We start from the raw sequence: 11,352 nt of genomic DNA, 5'->3' as shown, positions 1-11,352 counted from the left end.
GCGACCTCGGCTGCTGGCGGCTGATGGTCATTACACAGCAATCCAGTTGCTGGTATGATACACACCCCTCCGAGCAGTTAAATTGCTTTTTTCAATTGGGGAAATTTTCACGAGAGAAATCAAACCGGTTGGCAATCGTCATTATAAATTGTCGCCAAAAAAAAAAACGAGTTTTGTTAAAGACTTAAAGGGACCGTGAGAATTTTATGCATCGCCAAAGTCATTTCCTCGCTATATATCGATTAAAATCTTCTTTTGGGAATGCTGTGTTAGTCTATTTTCCATTGACTGTTACATACTCGTCCATAATGTCAGCCTTGTTGGATTGTTGATGCTTTGTTGTCTCTCGCTTGTTTAAAAAACCCTTCGGTTCTTGAATAACATTGCATCGCCTCCAGGAACGGACGACTATGAGCTACCCACTGGTCCTACCGGTTTTTTCTTTTTGGACGAATGAACGACAAAAACGATAATCATTTATTCAGGGAAAAAAAGAAGACTGACGAGGTCAAGAAACGCTCGATATTTCTTCGAATTCGCATTGTTCGCCTCTCTCCGCCATTTTTCCCCCTAAGAAAATAAGCGCGCAATTTTTTGAAAATAATAAAATATCGTCCGGTTGCGCAGACTAAATAAAAATTCGGTCAAAAACAGCGGATATTGGCAATTTAAATTCGTATACTACGGGGGAATATTCGCGTTGCCATCCGTGAACAACAACAACAACAAAATAAGAGAGAGAGAGAAAGGAATAGAAGGCTCCTCCCACATAGTTGTTGGTGCGGAGATATTTCTTTTTCGAAAGGGAATGGCGCATAGAACAACAGAGGAGGAGGAGGGAGGTCTCCTGGTCTGGGGCAGTGGTGGCGTTCATGGCCGCGGGCGCAGCACCATCCTGCCGAGCGCGCATGTGCGGCAGCAGGTAACCAAAAATATCAAAAGAGAAAAGAAAACAAAAAATAAAAGAATAGAAAGAGAGAGAGAATAACTTGCAACCGTGGCTCATCGAGTTAACAGTCGGCCAGAACAGTCGGCCAGCACTCACGCTCTTCCAGCACAATATTAGAGACTGTCGAGTGTTTATTATAGTACCTTGTGTAGTGTGTGTGTGTGTCTTGTATTTGATTTTTTAGTGTGTTGAACATTTTTATTGATTGCAGTTTCTTGTTTTGAGTGTTTTACCCGCACTGGTTGTCGAGTTGGAAAAGAAATTGGGCCACATATAATTCGATCGTGACATTGTGTGCAGTATAGCAACAGGGAGAAAAAATAGCAGACGACATGAACTGAACCAATCACCGGCGTGAGTCAGAAGAATTTTCAGACAAAAAAGAAAACCAGTTGAAATTCGGCGAATTGTCACCAGTTGATTGACCGAGAAAATTATTATAAACTGGAAACATTGTATCAAACAGTCCAGCTGCAGCACTCCAGTCATGAAACTGTCCAGTTCCGTCTCTGTCGTGCTGTTGTTTCTCCACTCCATCAATAAGGCCGTGCTGCTGTTGTTGTTTTGGTTGTTGGCGGTGACGGCGTCGAATCTGAACAAGCAAAACATCAGCAACGATGTTGCCGGCCTGCCGCTGCTCTCCTCTTCCGGTCGCTCTTTATTGGCCGTCAAAGAACCTCCGGACGACCCCAATAATAAGAATCACGTCCTCCAGCAGAGTCGACTCGTTCACCCGTGAGTATTTTTATACAATTCATATGACATAATCTAATTAAACCTAATAACAATTCGTCGTTTCCCTTTCAATAATGTAACCAAACACCCGCTATAATTCGACCAATTGATTTTATTGGCTCGTTCAAAATGGCGAAATTCAATTCGGCTGTATATTCCTGTATTATGTAACCGGTACTAAAAAGTACCGGTATATGCGGTATATGTGGGGTATATATCTTACGCGTACCCAATGTGCTGTAATACAATTGGAACTGAACCACATTGTGCAAGTGGCACTCATATATTGACACAACTGTATACACACGCCAACGTCGTCTTGACACCGCGTTTCGATTGATTTCACGCGTTGCCATGACGACCTTATCAAATAATTGGCTTTATCGATGAAAGGAGAAAGTGGTGAATAAGCCACACGGCGTACAGGTTATTCTCTTGCAGCTGTCAAATGGGAAACGTGAGAATCTTATTGGCTGTAATTTAGATTGGTGTAAATTTCATATTTGACGTGAGGGATGAAGTTAGTGGCAACCCCCCTGCCTATTGTTGAATATGCATATATAAGTTCTAAATGATTTAGATGTCACGCCATCGACAGATTACGTCAGACAAAATTGTCCAAGCCCCCCCAAACCGACGCTATCATCAACAGATGATGATAGATGAATATTGCCCGCATATTATTCTTCATCTCTCGCCCCAACACTTAACTCCCAGAAAATAGTATCAAAAGTATTTCACCCCTCCATCAATTGTCTGCATTCAGCCGCGCATAATTATCAGAATTTAATTTTTTCTTTCCGTCTGGTGCGTATGTAGATACAACAATAAGGGGAACAACCCGAGCAATAACAGACAATAGCGCACATCCGGATTGGCCGTCCTATTTTTATTTTGTATTTTGTATTTGAATATAAAAGAAATTTATAGGAGGCTCTCTATCAGAGATAGCATTGCATTTTTGTGGCCGTCCATCATCGTCACACGCTCGATACGATTACACACACGAGGGAGGGGCTCCCATATGTGTACGTGACGCATATAGGGTCCGGTCCGTGTGGTGTGTTGTTCCCGTGTCACTTCCGCCGTCGATGATGTTGGCAGGCCAACCGAAACAAAACAGAATTTGAATGGAAAAATAATAATAATAAGGAATAGCATTTATCAAAGTTGAAATTAACTCATCCAAAAACATAATACAGTGGAATTAGATACGAAAAAGGTTAAACCCAATTTTTGAAAATCCCGCCTGATTAAATTCGGTTTTATGACGTAACTCTCATTCCCGTTTCCCCCAACCGACAGCAATATCTGAAAAAAAGATTGATCGGCTGAATTATCCGTACTTGAGCTACTGTCAGTTGAAACACGGAATAATAAGAGTCTCACGTTATTCAGTGTTCGATGGGATATTACGAATCTACAGTGAACAACCATAAAAAGTTGCTGAAAATATTTTTCAAGGAAAATGGAATGCAGCCAAAAATGGGAGGCTACTGGGAAAAACCCAGCTGTCCCCCTTTTTTTCTTCTTTCACTTCGTACCTTGCACGATGGGTTACAACAGAGTGTGGCCGTGAACAATATACTTTTTTATTAGCTCCACTATTCTACCCATTTTCATCTGTCCGTCACTCAGCTTCTTTTCGAGTCTTTTCTTCTGCGGTGAATGGATATCGCGTCGTTGTGAAATCATAACCAGTCAACTTTTCTCACAATTCTTTTTTTCACCGTTATTATTATATTTCGACGACGATGGATAAGACTTGCGGCGTTATTAGTTAGCAATAATAATTTGCATACTACGATCCCGCCGTTTTGTTGTTATTTTTTTGTACAGCTCGGATATCTGCATATAACTCCATCTTCCATCGCTCGACGTAGGTATTAAATGAATATTTGAATATTGAGAAGACGGGCGGATTACACGTCTTACCTTGGGTCGGCCATTGACACCGACCAAACAAAACATAATCCTTTGACTCTATGAGGGGGCGTTGTCTTTCCATAACTTTCCTTAGACTTAATTAATTTATTATTTTTTTATTTAATCAATCTATAGTGTGGAATTACGTTAAACAACGTAGTGCCAGTCTACAGATAGAAATGATCTCTCCATTGACTGTTGACTGCCCAATCAAATTGAAAATTGAAAATTGCGATTTTGATATTTTGAATTTTATTCCTCAAGGACTTTTGTGGCGACGGCCTCGAAGATCGTCCGCCCCAACACGGTGTATCGGGTGAACGTCGTCGTTCTGCCCGCATCACCCGATCTAATCGTTAAGGCCGTCATCACCAAAGGCGGCGGCCACCAGATCGCCTCGGCCGCCCAAGTCGTCGACGCCGGATCCAGTCACGATCTCTTCTTGAAAGTGAGACGGGCATATCCTTGATCGTTCCTCTCCTCCGCGCGTGATTCATTATTTTAATTGATGCAGATTCCGGCATCCGTCACCAACGGCAGGTACCGCCTCAAACTGGAAGGCTACGACACGCTGCATCCGCAAAAGGCCGTTTTCGTCAAGGAAAGTCAACTCGACTTTCATTCCGACTTTCTCTCCATCGTCGTCCAGACCAACCGCAAAGTCTTCCGCAACGGAATGAAAGGTGCTCCTGAGAAGCCTAACAAAAATTTTGAACCAATAATTAATAAGAATATGAATTATTATTATTATTTTTTTTTTTCAGTTCGATTCCGGGTGATTTTAACGCAATTAAATCTGAAACCTTACACCGATCCAATCACCGTCTTCATTGTGGTACAACATTAATTATTAGACGCTCTTACAAATGAACTATATTTAATCATTTTGATCCATTTGTCAAATTAGAATCCGCAGGGATTCATTATGCGTCGCTGGCCGTCGCGTAACCCAAGAAACGGTTCGTCAATTTCCTCTTCAATTCCCAACACTAATTCAATAATTAACAACGAATATAAATGATCAGGAGTGGCGACGCTGTCGTACGACGTGCCGTCCTATCCGACGATGGGCAACTGGACGATCCGCGTCGAGGCCATGCAACAGGTACACGAGCACCAGTTCGTGGTGGAGCGCTACTACATTCCGTTCTTCGAAGTCATTCCGTCGGCGCCGGCCTACGTCCTCGACTCGGACGAGAAATACACGGCCGGCGTGACGACTCCGTTCCACAGGGCCCGCGTCGCCAACGGCAACACGACCGTCCAGGTCCACGCCAGACCGGTCAACACCTCCATCCGGGCCTACCGGCTAGTCAGCGAAGAACATCCTCCGTGGGTATATAAATCAATTGCTGAATGACATAGTTAATTAGCGCCATGGAATTTCATTCATTCGGCCCGTCTCTGGTTGTACAGACTCACGAATTTTCCTACGCGGTTGATTTGAATGACGTGAGGAGCGCCATGGGGACGAGGAGCTTGGCCGGCTGGGTCATCCGAGTCACGACGTCGGTGCACAATTATTTCATGGGCGAAACGCGTCGGGGTTTCATCGAGACGCGCGTCATCCGCGCCCAACTCAAATTCAAATTTTCTGGCGCCAAAACGGCCGTTTTCAAACCGGGGATGCCGTTCGAGGGACACGTTTACGTCATGTACGACGACGACCAGGCCCTTTCGCCTGAAAAACTGGCCGGAGCGACTCTGACCATCCGGCCGGTGGTGACGACGTCCAACGGCCAATTGAAGACGCTGCCGGAAGTGATTGTTCCGGCCACGGGTGAATATCTGAGCAATCCTAAAGGCGCAAGCAAGAAAAAATACGGCGCCGATTTCAAACAGTGGATGGAACGGCAAGCAGAAGACGCCGAGTTTGGCCAATTTCGACGCACTGGCGTCTACCATTTTCGTGTATGCATAAATTATTCTGGTGCATAATAAGGCTAGATTGTTATTTAATTGATTTTCTGTCTCGGTAGTTCTCGGTACCGAAAGACGCCAGCGCAATCAAAATCACGGCAACGTACAAGGACGGAGAAGGCGACAAGGCAACCGCTGAAATGCGGGCCATCGCTTTCTACTCTGCCAACGAAATGTACGTCCACGTCGGGACCAGCACTGAGCAAGGACGACTGGGCGAGAACGCCGTGATTCACCTGCGGAGTAATTTCGGATTCCAGGTCTACAGTTACGTTGTAAGTTCTTCTGTGAAATTACTATTGGCTTCTCGGAATTGTTTTAATGCGACACGAATTGGGAATTTCCACATCAGGTCGTCTCGAAAGGCTTGGTGATCCACGGCGCCACTGAAACGCATCCGCACCCGACCAAGTTGGTGACTTTCTCAGTTCCCGTTTCATCCGAAATGGCGCCAACTTTCAAACTGGTGGCCATGATCGTCAGTCCAGTCGGCGAACTGGTGGCCGATTCCGTCACGATCCCGGTCCAGAGTTTCAACCGCTACAAGGTAACAAAATTTTTCAAATGTTATTTCATTGCAGCAGTACAACTATAATTTTTGGATAGATGAACGTGACTACAGTTCAAGTGCGAGATCATTCGAAAGAGACGGTCCAGCTGGTGACAAGGACTCGACCAGGCGCGTTTGTCGGAGTTTCCTTATTACGTTCCATCAATTACATTTTCCAAGCGGACAACGACATAAATCCCAGCCGAGTACTCAAAGCGCTTTACAAATTGGAACCTTTCACAAAGTACAGACTTATTCCACTAACCAGTTCGAAAAATGAGAAATGATTTCAGTTGGATTATTTGGCCAGGTCTGTGCACGGAGTGACTTGGACGGACCGTGAGGGATTGAAAGCCGAACGAACGGAATATTTCAAAGGAGCCAATCCCGGAGCGGACACGAAACGGACCTTTGATCTTGCTGGACTTTTGCTTTTCTCAGACGCTCGAATCAGTCAATACCCTGACATTGGTGAGTTATATTTTCTAAATCAAAATTGGTTAACTCGTTTGATTTTGTGTAAAACCCAAATTCAATTTCTGCAGCCAACTGCGATCAGAGCAATGGATACGAGCCGTGCCTAGCAGCTGGATGTTTCCACAAGGATCAGCGCTGCGATGGAAAATCGGATTGCACCGACGGATCCGACGAGGATGACTGCAAGTCTTTTTAGACATTTGGGATTTGAAAGACAATTATGTTTTATTGATTTGGCGATGTTTTCTTTTTCCAGGTCCTCCTGTCGTAGATGACAAGATGAATTTTCGAATATTTCGCAGGAGTCGTTATCACGTAATTGGCGAAAACTATTATGAAAGGTTGTCATTTCATTGAACGATTTGCGCTGTTCATATCTACAGGATTTCTACGATTGGCTGGACGGCGATTGGGCCTGGTACGATATTCCGACTACCGACGACGGCATAGAATTCCACGACCGAGGCATAGCTGCCACCGATGAAATCTGGTACATTAACGCCTTCAGTTTCCATCCGGAATTCGGTTTTTCAATGATGGATCAAGCGGTCGAGGTACAGGAAAGAAATAACTCTCACAGATGAGTTTTCATTCATTCATTCATTTTTTTTTTTTTTCAATCAGTACGACGGAACGGCTCCGTTTTACTTTTCAGTCGAAACGCCCAGCGCCATCCGCCGAGGCGAGACTCTCGGCGTCCGGTTGATGGCCGTCAACAATCTCAAAGAAGAAGTGATGACGCTGATCGTTTTGGAAGCGTCGGACGATTATCTTTTCGTCGAAACGGGAGACGATGGCGAAGTTGAACATTACCGACCGAAACTAGTCGGCGGAGAGCGTCAGCACATGGTCGCCGTACGTAAAATGAATTTCTCTGAATTTTGATAACCCAACCGTTACGTAAGTTTTAATCATGTAATTTATTGATTTGTAATAATTAGGTCAAGGCCCAATCTTTTAGGGAAGTCCACTTGCCGATTTCTCCACAGGTGGAACAGGGCACCATCACGATCAAAATCCAAACCATCAGCCAGATTAGACGGCAGACTTTCGAAATTGATCTCGATATCTTGGTAAACTAGATTAGTTGATAATATTTGAAATTTTGATAATATTTTTGGCGCGAATTCTGTAAGAAATGTGTGTTTTTCATCATAGCCGGAGGGTGCTACAGTTACCAGATACACTTCGCTTTTATTGGATTTGAAAAATCGAGCCCACGTTCTGCGATATCTCGACATTCCCGTTGAAGAGTCGCCCATCATTCCTTACTCGAAATTCCGCCGATACGTTTTCGGCAGTCCTAGAGCTTCCGTCACTTTGTGCGGTAACAAATTTCATTCCCCGGATGTGATAAGATGTTTGTGTAATTACATTTTTTAAATCTATAAATAGGCGATGTCTTTGGGCCCGTTTTCCCGTCTACGCCCACCTCGACCGACTCGCTGCTAAGCAGATCCCTTCATGGAACTAAGGCCAATCTGTACAACCTGGCCAGCACTTTGTGGAGTCTCCACTATCTCCGGCTGACGAACCAACTCAAATCCAGAGTGCTGTACAGGGGCTTGAACACGATGAACATCCAAATGGCAGAGCTCATGCGTCTCTATAATTACGACGGATCATTTATCGCTCAAAAAGCCTCAGACCCCAGTGTTTGGGTGACTGTAAGATTTGAAACAAAAAATCAGTTGTTTAATCAAATTATTTCAATTGATTTTATTTCTATATAAGGCTTGGGTGATTCGAGTTTTGGGCCAGTCACAATTCCAAGATTGGGAAAATCATTTCTTCGTCGACAGGCGACTGCTCGGCACTTCCGTCCAATGGATTTTGAAAAATCAAAACCGGGACGGTACCTTCGAGGAACCCGACGATTACCCATTTCCTCTGGAAATTCAAAGTGTAATTGATTAAATTGCCATTTTATTTTTTTACGGTTTTTCTCATCGATTATTCGATTGCAGGTGCGCAATGCGACGAGAAAGGTCGCTCTGACAGCTCACGTGTTGATCGGTTTGCATCATTGCAGCGAAAGTTTAGAGGGGCCATTGAAAGTGCTCACGGCAACGGCCAAAGCTCGTTCAGTCAAGTATTATCTATTTTTAGAAAATGCTCTACTTTTACGTATGCTGACTTCTTTTATTGATTTATCTAGTTATTTAGAACGGGCTGTGTCACGCCTGACGGACCCTTACGAAGTGGCAATCGTCACCTACGCGCTGACATTGGCCAACAGCCCGGCAAAAGAATCCGCTTTCAATGGGTTGCACAAAATCAAACGAGAGAGCGGTAAATTTGAATTTTGAATTTTTTGAAACGACATTGATTGATGAATTTAATGATACATTCATTCGCAGACGGAATGGTGTATTGGTCGCGGGAGCCGGTTCCATCTAATCAAATTCTCTACGAGAATCAGCGGCCGTTCCTCCAGCCGCGTTTGCCCATGCACCAAGACGCCGCGGCGGTTGAAGCGACGTCCTACGCCCTTCTCGTCTATTTGGCTCGTGATGGCATCGGCGATCTGCAGGAGAGGGTCGTCTCTTGGCTCAACACGATGCGCATGGTCGACGGTGGTTTCGTTTCCATCTACGTAATTATTTCACGAATATTTCCTTCCTCGCCGCAACCGACGTATATAGAAGAAGTTGATTGACATTTGATTTTCTTTCAACAGGATAGCATTGTTGCTATGGAAGCCCTCACGGAATACGCTTACCGAGCCAGATTGCGTGATATTACCGACATGAGTGTCGTCGTGGAAGCGTCCGCTTCCAAAATGGGCAAAACTATGCGCATTAACAGCAACAGTTTGGCCAACGTTCACCGGATGAATGTAAGATTTTCCTTCAGGCTTTTAAGAGACAATTGTTGATTAAAATAACTTATTTTAGATTCCAAATGTCTGGGGCCATGTCAACATAATCGGCCGGGGAGCCGGTCAGGCCGTTTTGCAGCTCAAAGTTCAATACGGAATCGACTGGGAGGAGTTGAACGACGTGCCAAAACGGCGCTATTTCGATTTATCGGTCGACGAGACGTACAGTCATTTCCGCAACAAGTCTCACGTGACCGTTGAAGCCTGCATCAGGTAGAATAATGATAATAATAATAATAAGAAGAACCAATTTGAATCTAGTTTGATAACCGCCCTGGTGGATGGATTAATAATTGAACCAATTATAAAATGCAGATGGCTGGCAACGGACGAAGCCAAAACAAGTGGTCCAACCACATTAGAAGTGGAAACGCCGTCGGGTTACGGGTTCGTCCAGTCCGATGCCAACGAGTTAGTCATCAAAAACAATTACACGTTCATCCGCGACGTGTTCATTGGCCGCAGTAAAATCATTTGGGTTTTCGACCGGGTAATGAATACAATTTCCTCCCGTAATCAATTGACAAATAATAATTTCGAAATGATTAGGTTGGCGAGGAGCGGCTTTGTATTAAATATAATGTCCATCGTTGGTTTCCCGTTGCCAATATGACCCTGTACCGCGAGGCCATCGTCTACGAGTCCCACATGCCGGGTAATATTTAATTATACAGCTCCTGATTAAGATGTTTAACGTTTCCTTTAATGATTTAAATGTAAATTGAAACTTGAAAATCAGAACACTTTGAGATGATCATCTTCAACGCTACGCCGCTCTACGTGCTGGACATTTGTGAGGTGTGCGGCAGCTACCAGTGCCCGTATTGTCCGTATTTCAGCGGCTCGCCCGTCTCCGCCAAATTGTCATCGCCGCTGCTCGTCATCTTCGGTTCTCTGCTGGCCAACGCTTTTGTCCATTACCTTATTCACCGCCATCAGTTTCGACCAACTTTGTGATTCGTTCTCTCCACCATACTGCATTTTCCGCACTATTTAGAAAATAGTCGACATCCGATATAATTAAGCGCCCTGTGTCCTTCTTTCGTTTTGGAACAGAAGGTGGGTGATTTTTGTTTTCGTGTCTTGTACATAGAAGTTTAAAAAAGCTTTGAAAATGTGGTTTTTTGTTTCGCGCGTTATTTGGTTTCTCTTATTCCTACAAGAACAAATAGAACTTAAAGAATTTCAATAAAAGAGAAACATATTATTTCAGTAAGAAATGATGGATTTCGCGTCCAATCTCTCCCCGTCAAACCAGTTATTCTTCTAATGTGTTGAAGCTCTCGCAGTTAAATGAAATAATAAGTTTTAAGTCAAAACGCTTGCGGCTAGAGCGAGAGCTAGATAACGTTCATAATTTCATAGTTTTTTTTTATTAGATTTCATTTATCTATACAAGTATTACCGGTATGTATAAATAATTATACGATTGAGAGTTTAACACAACTTTCCGTTTTGGAGTCCACTTTTTGTTCCAACTTCCACGCCTCGACTGATGTAAAATTTGATTGATGTCGCATCTCTCTCAAGGATTCTCGGGAATCGATAAGATGTAGAAAACCCGAATTTTCCTTTCTGGTCTTTTTAAATCGTCGTGGGATAATGTTATTTCCCACGTAACAACATCAATATTGATATCATTATTTTAGTGTTATCGGACGTCTCTATGCCAACAGTCCACACACAACAAAGAACGAGTTCACTTTGTGTAAATAAAAAAAAACACAGCAGCCCCATCTGGTATAATAATTATTGCTTTTGTTTGCTCAAAGAGGAGGAAATAAGGGGAGGGCGTAAAGGTTCTGACGTAATTTGCGGTTAACTCGCGGCATGTGCTGGCCGGCTTGCAGCCGGGACTGCTGTATATCTAGTTGAAGCTTTGAACGGTGCCCACCTTTTTTACAAAACAGTTGG

At 43.8% G+C, this 11,352-nt stretch overlaps 1 protein-coding gene across 3 annotated transcripts; it reads left to right on the top strand.

Annotated features, from left to right (window-relative positions):
• Positions 1 to 893: 893 nt before the first annotated feature.
• On the top strand, positions 894 to 11,098 carry LOC124339409 (C3 and PZP-like alpha-2-macroglobulin domain-containing protein 8). 3 transcript variants are annotated; one of them, XM_046792878.1, is made up of 28 exons: positions 894 to 1,684; positions 3,875 to 4,058; positions 4,125 to 4,293; positions 4,375 to 4,445; positions 4,518 to 4,569; positions 4,636 to 4,946; positions 5,027 to 5,044; positions 5,084 to 5,521; positions 5,590 to 5,805; positions 5,883 to 6,077; positions 6,137 to 6,324; positions 6,391 to 6,551; positions 6,626 to 6,739; positions 6,814 to 6,872; positions 6,941 to 7,111; positions 7,182 to 7,412; positions 7,499 to 7,630; positions 7,716 to 7,884; positions 7,953 to 8,224; positions 8,292 to 8,462; positions 8,525 to 8,649; positions 8,716 to 8,849; positions 8,918 to 9,153; positions 9,238 to 9,396; positions 9,455 to 9,651; positions 9,754 to 9,928; positions 9,988 to 10,093; positions 10,178 to 11,098. In XM_046792878.1, the coding sequence occupies exons 1-28, from the start codon at positions 1,437 to 1,439 to the stop codon at positions 10,393 to 10,395; spliced, it is 4,920 nt and encodes a 1,639-aa protein (XP_046648834.1). In that variant the 5' UTR covers positions 894 to 1,436; the 3' UTR covers positions 10,396 to 11,098. The 3 variants fall into 3 exon arrangements, with proteins under 3 accessions (XP_046648834.1, XP_046648833.1, XP_046648832.1); XM_046792877.1 differs by having other exon boundaries at positions 5,027 to 5,047; positions 5,087 to 5,521; XM_046792876.1 differs by having other exon boundaries at positions 895 to 1,684; positions 5,027 to 5,521.
• The last annotated feature ends 254 nt before the right edge of the window (positions 11,099 to 11,352 follow it).

This window comes from Daphnia pulicaria, chromosome 1 (genome assembly GCF_021234035.1).
Source record: "Daphnia pulicaria isolate SC F1-1A chromosome 1, SC_F0-13Bv2, whole genome shotgun sequence".
Classification (NCBI taxonomy): Eukaryota; Metazoa; Arthropoda; class Branchiopoda; order Diplostraca; family Daphniidae; genus Daphnia; species Daphnia pulicaria.
Note: the sequence above shows the minus strand (reverse complement) of the source record. Positions and strands in the feature narration are given on the sequence as shown.